This window comes from Thermobia domestica, chromosome 9, assembly GCF_964235325.1.
Source record: "Thermobia domestica chromosome 9, izTheDome1.hap1.1, whole genome shotgun sequence".
In the NCBI taxonomy this organism is placed as follows: domain Eukaryota; kingdom Metazoa; phylum Arthropoda; class Insecta; order Zygentoma; family Lepismatidae; genus Thermobia; species Thermobia domestica.
The window spans coordinates 245,675,404-245,696,439 of NC_137462.1; the positions used below are offsets into that span (position 1 = coordinate 245,675,404).

Genomic DNA, 21,036 nt, shown 5'->3' on the forward strand with positions numbered 1-21,036 from the left:
GTCAGATGCAGTTTACTCCTTACCACTTGACGGTCACAATCTGTATTGAACCTGACCACAACATTGCAGTCTTCAATCACGTATCTTTTGCTCGATATAAACTAATCAATTTCGCCTGTCCTTCTACTTGCGTGTCGCCATGCCCTTTTTCTGTGAGGATTTTTGTTGAAGAATTAGTTCGTAATGTATATATATATATTTTTTTTTTAGTTCGGTAAATTCTACCAAAAGGTCTCCACGTTTGTCTCAATCGCCAGATCCGAAGTTTTCTATTGATTTTTCGTTTGCCTCTTTTTGTACTATTCTGACACTGAAGTTTCCAATGATTATCTTCAAGTCACTGTACTTTCTAAATTGTTTGTAAAATTCTTCCGCTTCGTCTTTTGAATAGTTTGTTGTAAGGCATACACTTGAATTATTTATAGTTTGTATCTCTGGGAAAGTTTGATAAACCATGCTACTCAACTAGAAGTACTTAGTATTTCCAAAGACATTGCTCTTCAGTTGATAAGAAATACATCACCGGTCTTATTACACGCTGACGTTATATAACAAATGTTCGCTGAACTCTTATTAGTTCTCAGTTTTATTTACTTCGATTAATAGATGATGTTCCATTCCATTTGTAGCTCTCCTTCCAACTCCTAAAATTGTGCTTCTCATGACAGATACCTTGCATTTACGTAGCAACTGTCAGTTTTGAATAACAGCCAATTTCATAATTCATAATTTCATAATTCATAATTCTTACTATCTTCTGCCTGCATGTAATTCTGAACGTTGCCATATCCAATCACAATTCGGCTTCCGAAGAATGACAATCTTGGCTTATTGTATCCTGTCATAGTTGGTAAAATAGGTTGGGAGATATTTCGCCAAAAAAACGTGCTAGTCAAGCATTGGTCATAACTCTCAATATCCGTCCTCCTGACATACGTGAAAGCTGGAAGTTTTACCGTGGAAAGGTGGTTTCCAATCTCATCCACTGGGAGGTACGGTTAGAACATTACATGGTTGACTTGTATATTAGGCAAATAATATATATATTCACAATATCTATATATCGCTCAAAGGCAATACCTATTACAAAAAATGAAACAATGTCTCTTATTAAAATTTAAATCAGATGGCTTGTTGTTTCTACTAAACGAATATTTGCATACTGATTACTCCACAGATTTAATTCAACTCAAAAAAGCGAGTTTTATTTATTCATTATTTTTTATTAAATCTTCATTTTGCCATTCGATTTCCAGTTAAATCAGTCAAAAGATTATCTGTAAATCTGTTTCTTCAAGTTTCTGACACCAATTAAGGAATAAAATTTTGTAGATAAAACATTTTTTTTTTTAATGAAACCCATCTTAAGCATCGGAATTATTCAACAAATAATAAACTTATTTAACTGTTTCTAGAATATGTACACTTATTGTCCATTTCTGCGTTAGATTCCTGACGTCATGATTAGTTGGTGTTCCAGATTTCATTTTATTTATTTATTTATTTAAATCTCTACATCTTAGCTTGTTTTTGCAAAACTTTTTTGAAAATAAAAAAGGAAAACTGTATTATTATTTCACTGTATATTTGTAAACACTGGGGTCTAAAACGCTGGAATGAGTTATAGTCTGCCCACAGCATCTAACTGACAGTCTGATAATTCACTATTCGATACAACCACTTCCTTCACTTAACATTTTACTTACGTAATTTATTTCATAGATCATGAACTCACCGTGGCAACCATTTTCTTGTTAGGTGGCTGAGTATAATTATCAGTAGGTTCTGCCAGTTTCTCAGACCATCCCTCAGCAAAAAACGTTAATGTAAAATGTGTATTCTTCATGGTCTCCTCTGATGGACCTTCATGGCTGGCAAGTCCCAAAGAAAATAGACGGGGATACTGGAATATAAATCACATTTTTAACAAAATATAATCCAATAAATGTACTTTATTGAAAAAAGAAGGGAAATTGCATCTGAATAGATGAGCTCTAATCTATATATTGGAGTGAACTATAAATACTATATACGATAATTTTCAAATGGGAATGCAGTCTGAAAGTGATAGAGAATGATAAACAATAAAAGATATTTAAGCAGTGACTATAAGGAGAGGAGAGGACTAACTCCATTCTCCTTACATGCTACGCAAGTATTACTGACCTGCTGTATAATATACGCAGTAGTCAATCATACATATACCTGGTATCAAAATAGCAGGAACATCTGGTGAAAATGCAACCTATCTCACTAATATTGCATGAAATCAATGTAGCATAGTGTCCAAATACATGCCATACCGTATCTCATGCAATGCACAGCACACCTCAGTCCCAATAGCGAGCATGGAGGAAGATATTTGCTCTATCTTGGCTACAGGTGTTCAATAACAATTGAGGTCTGAGGATTAGGCGGGCCAGGGAGTGTGATGCAGTTCATCCCGATGTTCATGAAACAATGTAGCAACAGTTTTAGTTTCATGAACTGACGCATACCCTGGAAAACTGCAATACTGGTACATTGTTTCATAGGATGTACATGATCACCTAAAATATTCACAGTGTCACTAATAGCAATGCATTCAACAAGCATAATCACAGGACCCAACAATGCCAGGAATGACAGGGACGTCGCCACGGCAGGGACGAGACGGTTCGGAGCATAAACTTCTTTGGGCACCCGCCAACATAAACTTGTCCTGCTGTAGGAAGGATTCATCAGACCATATTACGCATTTTCAGTTACTGGTGGTCTACTTCCATGCTCTGAGCATTACTTTTGTTGTCCTACAGCATTGTTGGTGGTGATCAGCCGTTTGGAAAATGCAACCCGACCGCGGATGTTCAGGCTATGGAACTAGCGTCGGACGAAGATTGTCGCCACCACAGTGCGAAAAATCGAAGAGCTGATCCTGGAAGACCAAGGTAGAGGTAGAGGTGTGTGTGTGTGTGAGTAGGGTACTTTATTTCTTGGTAACTACTGACCAGATCTGAACGAAATTTGGTGGGCAAATAACCCATCGTCTAAGAATAAAGTTCGCTATATGAATAGAAGTGGCCAAGCTCTGCTTATCTCGTCTCGGCTCGATTTGTATGTGATACTTCATTTCTCGGTAACTACTCGCTGGATCTGGATCAAATTTGGTGAGCAAGTAACATGGTTTAAGGTCATAAATATCGCTATATTTGGTGGCCAATCTTGCATTGTATGTAGTATTTTATTTTTCGGTAACTATTGGCCGGATCTGAGCAAAATTTGGTGGCCAGGAACTGGTTCGGCTTGGCAACAGAGTAAGTTCGATTCACCTTGGCTTGTTACATGTAGTATCATCCCCGTTGAGCATAGGTGCGAATTTTAGACTACCCGATAAATACTGGACAGACCATTATCTAGAAACAAACTTGTCAATTTTAAATTAATGGACAAAAAAAACACTAAAATATTTCACCATGCAAACACCAGCAGGGAATCTGTTGCGCACCAATTACTCCACATCTTAAATATAGAGCTTTGGCTGGCGAATGTGTGATTTTCCTTTACGTTGATATGGATCGCCACAATATGGTTTCACATGTTTGAAACAATGCCTCTTGCAGTGTAGTTTTCCCACACTTTTTTGAACGGTGCCAGCTCAGAAACTATGCATTTAAGCTCACAGTTTTATGTACACTTCTTCTTCTTCTTCTTCTTCTTCTTATTATTATTATTATTATTATTATTATTATTATTATTATTATTATTATTATGTTGATGTAAGAAACTATGAACATGGATCCGATTCTGAACAGTTTGAGAGCTACAGGCTGTGAACCATTTTTGACCTTATGTTGTTTCTTATTTTACAGAGGTGACACAGCGTATTTGAAAGGTGATGGAATGAGTTTTCTAACAGTGTGCATTATGTGGCAGTGGTGTTTTTGGGAGATAATTATTGAGAGAGATTTCGATGATATCACATATTTCAAACTCCGTTAGATCTTACAAAACTTTAACTTTCTCAAATCTTCCTCAAAAACTTCCTTTCCAAAGACATCACTACCACATATTACAACCATTAGAAAGCCCATTCCATCACACTTCAAATGCACTCTCTCTCATCTCTAAAAACTATAGGCTGAAAAACGCATAAAGTCAAAAATTGGTTCATAACTTGTAGCTCTGAAACCACTGAGACTAGGACCCATGTTTATATGAACTTTTTTTCTTAGAATTACCCATACTATCATTTCCCAAAATATTGGCACTTCTTCCCGGGACACCCTGTATTATATATACAGGGTGGTAAATTATTTAAACTTCGGGAGATGATTCCCAACAACGAAACCAGCAAAAAAGTCCTCGGAACTTTGGTCAGTGAGGGATAGTTGAGGCAATATAAGGTGCCGAAAGCGTGGAAAAATGAACTTCAAAGGCTGTAATTCAAAAATAACGCAACGTAGAGAGTGCAGTTTAGAACATGACACTCAAAGTCATACCTACTCGATTGAAATATGTATGTTTTAAGCCTCCGCAAGATGTGCGAGGGATTCCCCGAAGAAACGTAGAGATTCCCTATAACCTGGCAAGTAATTCCTACGTTCCTTTGGGCCGTAGGAATATATATAAAAGAAATGAAAATCTAAGAATTTCAGATATATATATATATATATATATATATATATGTATGTATCTATCTATCTTTTAACTTTAACTAGTCACAAATAAAACTTTACATATCAATTAATCTTAAAAAAAAAAAAAAAAAAAAAAAAAAAAAAAAAAAAAAACTTAAATTTTTAAATACTCAGAACAAGTTATCTCTTACCTGAAGCAATAGTCTTCTCCCTGCGCTGAATTTCGTCAACATCCAAAATAAGCTCGCCATTAGTATTAAGACCATCACATGCAACAATGACCGAAGCTGAACGTAGCACGCAATCTGAATGGGTCTTTTCTTTTCCTCTTCGTAGAAGAACCTTTGAGTTCTTAACATCACAGGGCGATCAGAGCTGGGGAATGGTAAACACCACGTACCTACAACATTACTCTTATGCAATGGAGGTCTGAAATAAAGAAAACAATACTTAAATCCACATTTCGCAACTTATAGTTCGTATACATTTCTACGCAACAATAAACTACTTCATTACTAGATATCTTGATTTTTATCTAATTATTTTAATTCATTTTTGTATTGTTTATTTATTTGAGTGTGTGTGCGCGCGTTTCATTTGTTAATTGGCTGTTTTGAGCGTAACGTCCTTTTTCCAACACCATACTATATGAAATTTAATTCTATAACGCTGCACAGGTTATACATATATGGATCCGAAGCTCATTGACTTGCGCTGATAATTGAACCCGTTTAACGATTTATCCAAGAAGAAGCCTTATGTTTGATTGGTTTTAAGTAAATTCTGAGAAGTTTTACAGAATTGTAACCCTACTGTTGAGAAAGCCGTTAAAACTTTACTGGATATAGTTTTTATAGCTCTGACCATGAAAACAATCATAGTTTTATAAAATGTCAGCAGAACATATTTGAAATCAAATGAAGTGCCAACCATATTTCAATTACGACAGGTTTATCATACTGAGAACTTTCAAAATAAAATCTGATACATCCTTTAATGGAGTGTTTAATAATTTTGTTGCGAGATTTAAAGGGTATGGTGTATGGAATAGTGTTAAATACGTGTACGCAGCAGCTACATCATAACTGACTAAGCAGTAGCTACAAAAAGTTCATTAACTTCAATCATAACAATGTTCCTTTCTTTTCTCCTTTTCTGTTCATGTTAATCAATTCATATATGCCTAAGAATAATTAATACTTTTCTGACCAGAGCATGCATATATTTATTAAAATTAAAATAAGTCATAATAGTTTCAATAACTTAACATTATCTTCATCTGATATCTTAGTCATCAGTCAGCTAATTTTACATTGTACACAACTACAATAAACAAAGAAAAAAGTCAATAACTATGTTCGGAAAATACTACGCTGTACTGTTTTATGAAATTTATTTATCGGTTTGCGTATTTTCCATATCTCAAAATAATGCAAAAAAATATTAAGTTTCCTTCTACCTAGTATCTTGCTGGGACATCCTTGGATATCAAGCGCCAACTGTTTTGACTCGCCGCAACACAGATGCAATAACAATCACTTGAGAATATTCGTAAGGGAAAGTGTATAACACAGGTTTTCCAATTGACACTGATTGAGTGGAAGACAACACTGTGCCCGAAGTCACGTTTCACCACTTTATCCTACTCAAGAATATATGGTGGCCACTAAAGCATGGTCTCAAGAGAACTCTTGAGCTGTTGCAAAACGTACTGTTCTGTTGGAAAGAGACTTTTCTCTACGAAAATGTAATTTATATGAGGAAATGTACCCCATTATTGGAAAGAGACTTCTCTCTACGAAAATGTAATTTATATGAGGAAATGTACCTCATTATTGGAAAGAGACTTCTCTCTACGAAAATGTAATTTATATGAGGAAATGTACCTCATTATTGGAAAGAGACTTCTCTCTACGAAAATGTAATTTATATGAGGAAATGTGCCTCATTACTAAGTTTTAAACCCGTAAGTCCATCTCCAGCCACTGGGGTTCCAAACTTATGCAAGCACAAAATTCCCACACCATTACACTTCTGTTTTTTCGTCAATGACAACTGTAGAGGGATGGACTCATGTTATTTACTACTCCTATCAGCAAGGCACAATATCAACATGGGTACATCGAACCATACGAGCTTTTGGCATTACAACCATTTAGTTTCCATGGTCTTTGGCAAAATGCTGGTGGCATTTCTTGTACCGACTGTTAAGTTAAGGGCTCTGGTAGGACGCTGGATGAACAGTCCATCCATGCTAAATTTGACGAATTGTTATGACACATTTCAGTGCGCTGTTGGTGTTATCAAATATCAACAGTGCACTTACAGCCATTCTGTTTGTGTGTAAAAGCCTACTGAGTAGCTTTTGGCTCATATTTTTCACTTTCACTTTGAGAGCCAAGTCCCTTGCTGCCTGGATTTTAAGTTGATGCATCTATCTGAATATACTAATGTCTGCTGTTTGGACGCAGAGATTCTGCTCAAATTCCGCTTAGTCATTTCGCTAACATCCATCCATTCCACATAAAAGCGATGTATTCACATTAACAAACTGTCCACGTCCTTCATCCGTCTATTCATATCACAACGTTTCATTTGATAGATGTGTCTAGCATGTTGGACTTCTGTATAATGTGTCTGGCATGTTCCGTATAATAGTCATATAAAATTAAGCATCCGCAAATATAAACAATTGGACAAATAAGTTACATACTAATAAAAAGAGAATCAATGTCATCTAGTACCTTCTCTGCAGTTTTGGTGGTAATTGCGGCAAACGCTGTGGAAATAACTTTCGTCTTATGTCTCGGAGTTCACTATAATGTGCCAACCCATAAACAGCAGATTCCCATGTTCCATAGTGCAAAACAGCGCCCTAGACATGGCAATACAAAACTCAACTTTAATATTAATATACTCCACATACACTAATGATTTCTATTGTAACCTCCTGACAAGAAATAAGACATAATAACAACGTCTTAGCGACCATAGTGAAATAGTGAAGCATTCAATTTTCGAAAATTATTTCAAGTTCTGGAAATAGCTAGATGCAAGTTTATTTTACAGCTGAAAATCAAACGATGGCAAGAGCTCCTTCGTGGCTAGATGGTTAGCGTACGCGCCTTTGGCGTGGGGGACTCGTGTTCGATTTCCGGCGGGTGCTCATGTGGTTCGGATTCCACTTTAGTCAGTAAGTCCCGTCTCATATAGCCTCGCTACTGAAAGGGACGTTAAACTCAAAATCAATTCGACTCAAATGCTGACAAATATAATATAAAAGACTATCGAAAAATCAAGCTGATTTTAAGAAAATCAATTAGCATAAACTAATAAAAATCCCAAGAAAATCAAAATATATGGTATTTAAAAAATTTTCTTGAAAAACAAATACAAATAAAAGATATCACACAACATTTTCGCGTCAATTCCTTAAACTAAATCATGATATACTGCAATTATTAATGAAACCTCTTCTTGTGTAACACGAATAAACTTATAAGACGTTTGCGGAAAACTTCGCTGGAAGAAAACTCACCTTCAAAAATTAACTACCCCTAGTGGTACTAGTAATATAATGATTTACTTGTAATGTTCCTTCAAGGCGTGATTTTTAACTAATTCTAATTGCTCTAGCGGCCAGAGGGCAACTAACAATGGTACAAGGTAAAAAATGCTTCATTATTATTATTGTTATAGCGTCCTTATATGAGGTATCTATAACCAGTTATTTCGCTTACTATTTAAGAGCTCTTAAGAGTCTTCATCCCGGCGAAATTAAAATACCGCTAATTTTACAGTAATTATGTGATATCTTCAAATAGATAAAAGATAATTGAAATATGGAACAAGAGCGCCCTAGAGAATATTATTTTGCGTGAGGTACCGTTATCACAAGTCACCTGGTGGCTTTCCGTTTTCAGCTGTTTAGAAACGCGAAAATAAATGCCGATTTTCAAAATGGCTCGAAATTGAAAGCAGGTAAGTGAGTCGTGATAACGGTTTCTCATGTAAAATAATATTGTCTAGGGCGCTCTTGTTCCACATTTCGATTATCTTTTATCTATTGGGAGATATCACATAATTAGTGTAAAATTAGCGGTATTTTAATTTCGCCGGGATGAAGACTCTTAACATATTAATAAATGAATACACTAAACCTGCATTTTTGGTTCTCGTAGAAATCACTCGATACTAGCTTCTTGTATTAATCTAATACGACGCATTCCGGGTAAATCAGTTCAATAATTCTGATGAAAAGTAGCTACAAATGAAGTTTTCAAGATCAATGTTAATTAAGATAAAGTCAGTATATTCCCTCCCGCAACTCAAACAAAAGTCCCTATTTGTTGAATAACCCCCTAGATGTATTATTTCTTGAAATATAATCAGGTTAAAAATATTACAAACTAAAGTTTGTTAAAGATAAACATTATCAAATTTAAATCAGATTAATACAAAATAATAATAATAATAATAATAATAATAACAACAATAACAATAAATAAAAATAGTTACAGAATGCAAAATTTACCTTTAATCCACCTTTAATACGTGAATCCAAATATGTTTCCACTGAATTCACTTGACCTGTGGAAGAAAAACAGATTATTGCTAATGTATACGCACACATTATGTTCTTTTCAATTTCTTTAACTCCTTAAAGCTGTGGTTTTCAAAGTGCGGTCCGCGGGACCTAGCCAGGGGATTCACGAGGCCTAAAAGTTGCAATATGTTGTGATAAAATGGAACTCACAACTGTTATGCAAGAAGTATTTTTAAGATTAAGAAACTGGAGCTGTGGGCAGTACGAGTACAAAACAATAACTACTCATCATTTCCAGTGCTCAAGGATTTCATTGATTCATTAGGTATAAAACTCTGCTAAAGTGCACAAAACACTTGTAGGACACTTGAAAGCATTAGCTGCAAGCGTTCGAGAATATTTGCCTGTCCCACAACCTGGTGCTGGTTCAATTGAAAATCCTTTCAGTAATGTACAAACCCATGACACATAAGGTTTGAATCTCTCTAACACAGAACAAGAACAGCTATTGGAACTATCCTGCGAAACTTCATGGAAAAACATTAAATATATATATCTTTGTAGCTTTTGGTTGCGTGGTGCACAATTGTCTAAAGAGGCATTGCAACATATGATGCCTTTCCCTACCACTTGGTTACGTAAGCAGACTTTTTCTACTCTTTGCAATATTAAAACCTTAAAGCAAAATCGTCTTAATGTGGAATCGGACCTAAGATTAATGATGACAAAACTTATTCCAAATTTCAATGCAATTATGAGAAAATACAAAATGTTATTCCTCACATTAGTGACCCTACATTTAAGAATATTGTTTATCAAGTGGATTTCCTTAAAAAAGAATCAGTCTTGAAAGTTACTGTATTTTCAACTAAAACTTCGTTCACTAGGAAACAATCGTGTATGGAGAATAAATTACTTATTGCATTATTTTTCTTGACCTTTTTTTTTTTTTTTTTTTTTTTGTCAGTGATAATTCTAATTAGTATATATTTTTTTTAATACCATGTAAAATTTCAGATAACATTGCAAGAGCGTCCGTAGATCACTTTCCGGGTAAACACGGTGTCCGCATTATCGGAAACTTTGAGAACCACTGGCTTAACGCACTAAAAACAAAACGTAAATGCCTCATTGTTATATACGAAATCAAGTCAGTTGCTTTCTCTTCACTCGAGTTCTGTAAATGATTCGAGATCTATAAAACGTAACAAGAAATAAAGCCATCTTTATCTTCTATAAAGCCATTTATCTTTAATTTGTTACGAAGTAAGATGTAAACGTGGTCACTGACAGATGTGAAATCTATCTCACGCGACGAACGTAGATTTCTTTGTAATTTACCCTGTATATCCATTAACAATATTCAATCTTTCATCCTTTTAAAGTATTCTGGCAATTCTATTAATATACACAGTTATTTGTTAATGTATACATATTACGCACATTTTACGCATAAAATAAAAAGTAATATTTTTTTTCCTCGCCTGAGTTTCGTTTCTAGGAACTGCTCTAAATTTTCCCATAGCAGTTTTCAGAAGTTTATTGAACAAGTTTTTTCGCAAATTTTGATTGTTATAGGAATACTAAGTCTTCGACGCTGATCCATAAATATAGTATAGTTAGAGTTCAGTAGAAAAAGATACTTAGCAGAATACAGCAAGCTAGTGTTCAATAAATATCTGGAAAATGACCAGAGGTTTACAGCTGTTTTTGTAAACGAAATACAGTCGAGAAAAATATACGGATCGAAAAATGAAATGAAAATGAAATCTTTCAGTTTTACGTCCCACAGTTATGCCGGTTAGGCTAAAGGAGACGGTGATTATGAGAAATGAATGAAATGGTGGAGTGAAGAAAGTGGGGGGAAACGGGAGAATCCCGAGAAAACCCACGAGCACGGTGTTTGTCCACCACAAAGTCCACACGGCGCGAGCTGGGATCGAACCAGGGACCCCAAGTACCAGAGGTGAACGCTCTACCACTGAGCCACCGCGCCCCGAATATAGGGATCGAGTAACCAACTTACTATAAATTACCTTTTCCATTTTATAGCATCTTGCGCTTATTAATTTATCGAATTATGCACCAATTTTTCATCTTAATATAAGATAAACTGCAAAATGTCATCACTTTTATGCGAATTAGTAGATGTTTCTTTAAGCCTCTGAAATTCAAATTCTGCAATACACAGTGAGCTTATAAAAATACCTTCGTGTATTAGAAATTCCTCAATTTCTTGTAGGTTTTAATGATACATTATTCTACAGCTTGACACAAAGACGCAACGGGCTTAAGCCATCACCTGGCAACTAAATTGAGAAATGTGTAGTAACCATACAAAGTTTCAGGTTGGTAGTTAATTCTCATTTTCTTGGCCACAGTCCTTTACTTATTCTTTCAGGTAGCTCTGAACTGTCCTCACGACGGTGGGTGAATGCCGCGCTACCAAGATCATTTGGTTTTTTTTTCCTCAACTGTTCCCATCCAAGTATTGATCAGATTCAATATTGCTAAATTTGGAGATTTTACGGAAACCAGTAGGCTAGCGCGTTAACACTTTATTCCACTCATTTTAATTGACCTTTGAATTCACACTATTTCATCATTTACGAGGGTGTTTTCATAAGTAACTGAATTCGGATACTAATAGATGGTGTTGACGTCATTTGTATATGTAAACATGAAGTTTCCTTCTTGAATAATATAATCGTTAACGCTCTCGCTTTTGGTGCGAGCAGTACCAGGTTGGATTCCCAGTGGGGACATTCGGTCCGAAGATGTCCGGCTAGCCATCTTGAGTGAGATTTTTCTTGGTTTTTATCATTCACACCACAAATGTCGAGACGATACCTAATATAAAGGTCCCGGACTGCTTCCATCCTTCCCCATTCCTTCCTTTCCACTTCCCTGGTTAGTGTGATTACCGAGGTACGTCATCCCTCAAACGTGACGAGCTTAAGAGCTAAGAGATACCAAATGACTAAAAAATAATTCCTATTTCTAATAAAGTTTCCTTTCTATGAATAAATAATCTGTGGTCTCAAATTATTCTGACAGTAATTTGTTGTTTGATATTTGTTTAAACAGAAGTGTTATTTTTCTATTTGCTTTCCATTATTCTATGCATATGCCCAGAGCTATTTTTTCGTTTATACAGGGTGTTTCCATGGTCTTGTTAATTAATAGGAGGAGGTAAATAACTCTTATCAAAAGAAACAAAAAAGTTTTAGCAAACATAAATTCAATATTGCTTCTTTTGAAAACTAGAGGCTTCCAAGAACATCGGAGAAGGAATTTTGGAACTACTATTACTATTTTCAAAACTACTAACCGTAAATCTCAGACAGCATGTTCGAGTCTTAAGACCTATAACCTGTTCTGTCCAAAAACTCACAGTTTGGAATTATTCAGCAGCGACATAACAGATTTCGTCAAAAGAAGTAAGGGGTAAAGGTGAGTGGTAATGGATCAAGTAGCTACCACGAAGCAATAATATGCTTACAGTAAATCTCTATTACAAGTACTTTGAATTTGAGTGGAACTATATGTGGCTCCATAGCTCCGATTTTTTTTTTTTTTTTTTTCAAATGATTGTTTAGAAACCAAGCGCTATAAACAGCCACGAAACAACAGCATAAACTTACTTACAAAAGAAGAGACGTGCCACAGTGGCTTTGTGATGAACTGCTCATTTCTGATGAATGAAATTTCCGTCTGGTAGTAGGTAGTGCCATACGAGTGTGATGATGAATATACACCGTATACAGGATTTTCTTGTAGTTCTCTCATTCTCACCTACCCTTCTTGGGTTGTTATCATTTACTTCCTATTGTCACAGTCTCAAGTGCATAAAACGTAAGGCATTAAACTCTAAGATTACTTTTTTGTTCCGTACTTCCAATCAATCGACGGTATAGTATAAATTCAAATCAAACAACACCAGAAGGTGTTAGAATACTACTAACAGTGACATGCTGTTTTCTGGAATCGATTCAGCATCATAAGAAAAGATACCATCTTCACCTGTATTTCTATACTAAAAACGAAAGACGTAAAACTAAACTATTGCAGGGTTCCTACTTATTTGGTGAATACGAAATCCCCGACTTTTTCAGGTTTCTCAGGCTACGATTTACAAATTTCCAGGTTTATGTATAATACAAAAATGCAACTATATTTTTCTGGACCAGAAGATTCGTCATCTATTCTGCATGTGTATACAAACTTTTTATAAAATATCCCCTACCAAACAACCCGGCAAGAAGACTTTTTACGAGTAAGCTGAATTTCCCGGCTTATCCAGGTTTTCCAGATTTCCCAGGTCGGTGGGAACCCTGTAATACTTCCGCTTTAAATACTGGTCTCCATGAAGCAGAAATGGTAAGAGATGGCGAAAAGTGATTTTTGGAGTCGATTGAGCGTCCCAAGAATAAGTTCCATCTACCCCGTTATCCCTCTAATCAAATCGAAAGCTGCAGAAATTAACTATTTCCGGTTACAATGTTGATCGCCATGAAACAAAACGGTAAGAGGTACCGAGAAGTGGTCTTCTAGAATCGATTCAGCGTCCAAAAGGTAAGTTTCATTTCCTCTGTTAACATACAATTGAAACTGGAAGCGGTAGAAATTAGCAATTTCTGGTTTCAACGTTGTTCGCCATCGAGCAAAAACGGCAGTATAAAGTGACAAGAAGTTTCTTCAAATCGATTCTTCACCCGCATCTCTATACTAAAACCGGAAATGGTAGAAATTTACTACTACTTCCAGGTTCAATATTGAGTTTCATAAAGCATAAAGTGTAAGAGAGAGCAACAAGCGATTTCTTAGAATTGATTCAACATCCCACAAGTAGGTTTCTTCTCATCCATATTTCTGTTTTCAAACCGACAACAATAACGTATACAATAAAAGACAATTCTGACCAAAGCATACATTAACTAATAAATAATAGCGTTACAGTTTCGGAAAATTAACTTTGCATTCATCAGACACATTATTTGTTTGACAATGTGTCTGATGAAGGCAAAGTTAATTTGCCGAAACTGTAACGCTATTATTTATTAGTTAATGTATGCTTTGGTCAGAATTTGTCTTTTATTGTATATAAGAAGTTTTAAAGCTAAAATGAATGGTATAACGACAACGTGTATTTATTCTGTTCATTTTATTTATTATTTAGGGCAAAAGTGCTATATTAACACGCACAACCTACACGTCAGAAGCAAAAGAAAAAATGTAATAACTAATGTGGTGAAAAATGTTGATTTTTCGTTGCCATGTAGAAGTATCCTTTTATTGGTTGTTATAGCTATGTATTGATATTGATTCGGCTACTAGGGAAACAGTTAAGTGTCCATGTAAATGTTTATAGATAGTTATCAATATATAACTAATCAAGATGTCGAGTAATACGTCGTGTCTTATAACTGTAAAGTAATTGGCACTAATTCCAAATATAGTATATTTCATGTAATTGAGAGAAGTGTATGTGATCTTTTAAATAGTCTCAGTAGTGAGCATCAATTAATTTTATATGGATTTTACTACACGATTTCAACAATTCGAACTGTGAACTCATACTATTGTATTGTTATATCACCATAAAACAAAAACTCTTAATAGAAAGCTACATTTTTTATTTTTAATCGCTTCAGCATCTCAAGAAAACATTACCATTTTCACATTTGACAACTATTACCAGTTTTATAATGGATTTCCATTTAGCAAAAATGATAACATATAAAGTTCCATTACCGAATTTATTTCTCTAGTGCAATGGATGTAGAAATTCATTCCGGTATGAATATTAATAGCAGTAAGAGATAGCAAGAAATGATTTTTGATATGGCTCAGTGTCTCAGAATAAGTTCAGTCCCTGCCCTTCTTCCTGTATTACAACTGGAAGTTACAGCTCTACTACAACCAGTTTCAGTATTGAGCTCGAAAAGGTTGGAAGTCTGTAGTTCTACAATCAGTGAAACGAAGTTCAAAAGCCTGTTCGTTTGCGACAAAAGATAATCATGGTTAGGAACTGAAAGAATATCAACCAAACGATGTCCTCATCAATAATTCCTAAAATAGACTTCAAAATACAAAGAAGAAACTTGAACTTAGTCTTTTGTACTGTGTCTCAAGTACACAAATAGTGTAACGAAGACGAATTAAGTTACTTAAAAACACCAATTTAGTGAGCAATTTTTCAATACGTAACTGCGTTCTTTCAATAATACAATAATAGTGTTTTCTAAGTACTACATGAATAAATAAAAGAATGAAAATTTTGTAATATTACTTAACTAAGACATTGACTGCAATCTTCATAAATAAAGGACAAAACTGGCAACGCGCAGAAAAACAAAACAATCTCACAGTATTGCGAGCGGTGATGATATTTAATGAGCAAAGCAAAAAGGCTACTACTCATTGAAAAGTGTATAGTAGATTTCTCCTACATGTAATCAGTAGCGCTTTCAGAAGTAAACTGTTCCTTCATCGGGTTGCTTAAAATTCAAAAAGGATTAAAAACATAAAGGAGAATTTGGAAGGACAAACAAAGGTTAACTGTAAAAACAAATCTTCCGTCAAAAAATTAAATACATGGAAATGGCACTCACTGTCATTGCACACTGCTGTACACTGTTTTCTTTTCTTGCTTTCCAGATGGCGAAAGTATGTAATGAAAAGATTACTCCAAATAATATTTAATTCTCCTCTATCTCAATTAAGTATAGGTCTCTCTTTATGGATGTAATATGATTCTTTGATGTTTCATTCCGTTGCTGTTTTTACTTTTTCAGTTAAACATGACTCCGTGATGTGATGGTTATAATCTCTAAGATGTGTAGCGTTGCTGGACCAGACAACTGTTGCGGGTTCCGAGACTTCAAAGTACGAACGTGTTTAGTTATTCTAGTGCAAATGTTCCACTTTGTTTCACCTAATACACTTTATCACATTGACATTTCAACCGATAGACGCCACTGGTTTGTACAGGGTCAGTAAAAAGTGCCTTGAAATTTGTTAAGTATTTGTCTATGGATTTAGGAATAAGTTCTGAAATTTTGATGTTGTGTCTTTGCAGAATCTTCTTGACTTTTGCCGAGAAATGTGGAACCAAAGGAACACTAATCCATTTGTCAGTTGCGGCATCTGTTGTTGGTTGAAGGTGGGTGCCGACCATCTCCTGTTGTACCTGTTTGTACCATTTTAATAATAAAGATTTTTGGAAACCATTTTCTTGTCCAATTTCTAATAAATATTGTATTTCCTTATTGAGATCGTCAGATAGATCTGAAAGTAAAAGAGCTCTTTTAAAAAAGTTTTTCCAGACATTTAATTTCTGAAGCCATGAATGTGACGACTTAAAGTTGATATATTTTGTACCAGCAGAAGGTTTACGATATACCGAAGTAACAAACTTATTGTCATGTCTTTTGATAATAATGTCAAGAAAGTTAGGAGCACCATTTTCTTCAAGTGCCATGGTAAATTTTATTCTAGGATGAACCTGATTAAACTCGTCGGACAATTTATATAATTCCTGAGGATCCTTGTACAAAATCAAAGTATCATCCCAGTGAGTGCTATTCCCATGTGTTTAATTTTTTGACAGAAGATTTATTTTTACATTTCTTAGCCTTTGTTTATCCTTCCAAATTCTACTTTACGTTTTAAATCCTTTTTGAATTTTAAACAACCGATGAAGGAAGAGGTTACTTCCGAAAGCGCTACTTGTTACATGTAGAAGAAACCTCTACTATATAACTTTTGCGGTGAGTATTAGCCTTTTTGCTTTTCTTATAAACAAATCTACTTGGGTATATTTTTATTATATAAAACAGGTCACCCTCCTTTCTTTTAAAGATTACGTTGAACCGTACTTCACTTAAAATGAAACTAGCAATCCATCAATGAAGATTAGTGGATTCCATCTAAGTTAATTAATACAGGAGTTTTTAAGGCAGGCGGATGGCCTTTTTTCTTTCTAATTATACACTGTAACGACAAAAAAATTACCTTGGAACTTATCCATTATGAAGACAATTCCCATATCAGAGGGAATGCTGTCCATTCCACATGCACTGACAATGTATACACCTTTCTCCTGAGCTGCTTTGTGATATTTCAGTTGCATGGTCTCCATATACTGAAAGAATAAACAGTAGGAGTATTAAGAATTATCAATATGCTCCCTACTAGCATTCGTGTAAGTACTCTAGTTTTAATTACTTATGGAACTACGGAACACACTGTAATGATAATACTCACCTTCTTATATACTTATGTTAATTTTTACATCGATATTTCAAATGCTTCATTCATGCATTCTTCCCCAGGGACAAACGTCGGACTTTTATTTTTCAATAAGCTATTTACATATTTAATTGTAACAAATAGACTCTATAAGAATTATATAACAATTTATACATAATACTCAATTATAACCCCCAGTATATTTGAAAGCGGCTCTTATTTTTTGCAATAATCATCAAAATTATAAATTGTGTACATACGTTTAGTTCATGAAACAACTAAGATATACCCTATTTGATTTTTCTTGTGTTACAGGTTTTATCAGCAACTGTATTATTCTGTAAAAATATTTGTAGTGTAGTTTCTATCACAAGTCGCAAGACACATTTATTTGAAAAAAAAAAAATGACTCAAACCAACGTTTCTTCTTGAAAAGAAATGTCCGAAGCATTGGAAATATCGATGTAAAAACTGACCTAAGAATACAAGAAGGTGAATTAAATTCATTATTATGTGTTCTCTAGTTTGTTGCCTTGGGCTGGAATGCTCCCTACCTGACAATCCTGAATCAATCTCTAACGCTCGAATTAAAGCATGAAGTACTACAAGAAACAAGAATTTTAGGAATGCCAATGATTAGTTTTTGGATCAGGGGCCACAAATTTTTGAACGGCCCCTAAATCGAGTTTTCGTATTTTCTATGAAATAAGCACATCATATTGAGTTAAGCGATAGTTTGGGTTTTGCTACATTATATGTAGTTCTCCAGGTATAAAGCCTAAAAGAAAATTTTTGATTGAAATATTGTATATTGGATCTTTTGAGCCACAAATATTGGGTATATCAAAAGTCAATATTTGGCGTTTTAGGCACACTTTCAATAAAGATACGAAAAAATGGAAAAAGAGGATACTGACTGAAAACGGGTGGTTTTCAACCTAAAATCTTGGACTCCACACTGGAAAGTAACGTTGCCAGTTTAGCAGACTGTTCTCTTGAGCCCTCATCACATCAACATTACAGCATTGTTAGGAAACTGAGTCAAGGTGCTGTTAGTTCCCTCACACGACAGTATGCAAGTTCCCCGTGTCATTTTTGTGTGTATTTACGTTTCGTTCGAACAACCTCTGAACTGTAAACGTTACTTTTTCATATGTTAAATGAATGAATAGAGCATCTTACTACTGAGACTAACAACTTTGGAAAATACTGACTTTTATGTTGGGAAAGTAGATCAAGTTTATTGTAGTTGGGCAGGAAGTGCTTAAAACTTGAGACACAACTTGGTTGCGAAGTAGTTATTGACTTTTGAGACAAGAAAAAAGTCAAAGCACATATTGAAATTCTAATCCCAAGTGTTTGTATACTTTAAAAAGGATTAGAGTTTTACCAGTGGGTAATACAAGTGTAATTAATATAGAATAGATCAGGTTTATGGAGATATTTAAAGATATATCAAGAGAATGAGATAGAAATTAAGGGAGACAATGTGCCGAAGCGATATGATTATTTGCTGTCTACAATAGTAGCTTCAGTTTTAATAGACTACGTAAGGTAGGCAGTCAGTCATCATTCTACAGATAATAATTTATGAGTGGATGGGATTAATGCTTTGTAGTGCTACTGCAAGTACATTTTTGAGTGAATCAAACATGAACAATATAGAGAATGACACACACATTTTTATTGTCTCTAACAGTTTGTATACGAAAATAACTAACCTCCATTTGGGGCCCCACACGAAATAGTAAAAACGATTTGTTGGACTGAAAATTTGCCAGAAAATATTTTACATCTATTGTCACTGGCTGTGGATATGGAAGTTTCGCTTGTAAGAGATCATTTGCTAAGAACTTTTAAAGAAACTTTTGTGTCTGCAGATGTTATTTGCATGTGACTGACATGTGACTAACTGTAACCGCTGCAGTTAAATGGACGTTTTCTAAGTGTCAAACTATAAGAAATACGCATCTCTACACAGCTACACTCAGACTTCTTGTGTTTTAGAAAAGAAAATATATAGAGCATTTACACTGTAAAGCTAACCAACAACCACATAAAGTGTATGCATATTGTAAATTGGGCTGCACATTTCTTTTATATTACTTTATTTTCACCTCATTTTATCCTATTCTTATTAATACGTATCGAAAAAGAAAACAATGAATTTACTAAAAATTTCAATGGTAAGCTTCTTGGTTACAATTTACTCATTATAAATGATTATTCCGAGTCCCAAAGCGGCCCTTTTTTATTTCTTCGAAATGAACTGAGTTATGGCAGATCAGACTTCACCTATGTAGATCACGTTAGAAGGATTTGCTTTTAAGGATTTGAGAAGCAGGTGCAACAGGAAGTTTTGTCGGATGCTCATCATCCTGAAACCTCTCACAATTATCCATACAATTTATAATGTATGCCATTGACCCATACAATTTATAATGTATATATCATCCCTCCATACAATTTATAATTAATCTGTCACTCATTTATACAACGTATAAATTTCTGACATTCATTCACACAACCTGTAATGCATTTGGCATCTATCCAAGCAATTTAAAAAGCTTACCATTTATATTTCAAAGTCAGCTTCGAATTCCATTTCCTCCAAATTTGTAGCGCAACAGAGAAATTTCAGTAGCACAAATAACTACCACTATTGCGTGCAGAATTGAAAAGGAAGAAATGTGAACTTAACGTAACAAAATGTCTATAGATATCAGCCAACAGTATTAGATATTTAGTTACTAACATGCAAAACAAGTACTAGGCTACTTACATACCAAAGCAACATGCACACCTACACACACATGCCACAATTAACAAACTATCATATGTATGTCATCCTTAAATAAACTACCTACAATCTGGATTAGGATTAGTACGTTTTAAGTTCTCTTTATTTTGTATTATCAATCTGCCAGTTGATATAGAAAGTACTACAATTAACAAAGATTTCGAAGAATAATTGTTTCTTTTGCAAGTTATAATCAAATAAATTACGATGCTATTTAAAATTACAACAGCTGTTCTTTCTTGCTTCTATTTATACTAGTATTTCCTTCTTGCCTCTATACTAGCATTAGATTAATTGTGTAAATATAAACGTAGTAAATATCCACAACTAAGTCATAATTATTTTAATATTTTTTTAAGGACTTACGACCAGCCAACTGCATCCTATATTTATATTTATTTATTTATTTATTAGTATAATTTACTTACATATGGTTATCAAAATAATGGAAGCATCTATAATTTCCAACACGTAATACGTGTAGGATGGTGACAAAGAACATGTGTGTGCTGTGCCTAGCCTTTGTTAGTGATGTGATGTACCTGTAATACAAGCGGGATAAAACGGATACGTGCGTTGAAATGGTCAGAAAATGGTGATGCAAAATATAACACTTTTCTTCTGAGTTTCAAGAAGGAAAAATTGTGGGTGCGCGGTTTGCTGGTGCTAGTGTTATCTGACGTGGCCAGTGTGTTAGGTGTGCCACGAGGAACAGAGGCCAAAATGACGACAGCTTACAAAACTCATGGCAAAACATCGGAGAACGGTAATAGACGACGGGAGAGAAAGCTCAGTGACAAGAACGGCCAAACATTGAAGAG

The 21,036-nt window shown here is 34.7% G+C and overlaps 1 protein-coding gene across 5 annotated transcripts in view; it reads right to left on the reverse strand.

The window, feature by feature from the left end:
- Nucleotides 1-21,036, reverse strand: part of LOC145660649 (saccharopine dehydrogenase-like oxidoreductase) — a 104,965-nt gene that overhangs the window by 5,999 nt on the left and 77,930 nt on the right. For all 5 annotated transcript variants that reach the window (XM_081725952.1, XM_081725955.1, XM_081725953.1 and 2 more), the window contains 5 exons: nt 17,179-17,308; nt 9,151-9,206; nt 7,361-7,491; nt 4,808-5,045; nt 1,736-1,903 (listed from right to left, as the gene is read on the reverse strand). In XM_081725952.1, the coding sequence (XP_081582078.1) occupies nt 1,736-1,903; nt 4,808-5,045; nt 7,361-7,491; nt 9,151-9,206; nt 17,179-17,308 (723 nt within the window). The remainder of the gene's footprint in view (nt 1-1,735; nt 1,904-4,807; nt 5,046-7,360; nt 7,492-9,150; nt 9,207-17,178; nt 17,309-21,036) is intronic.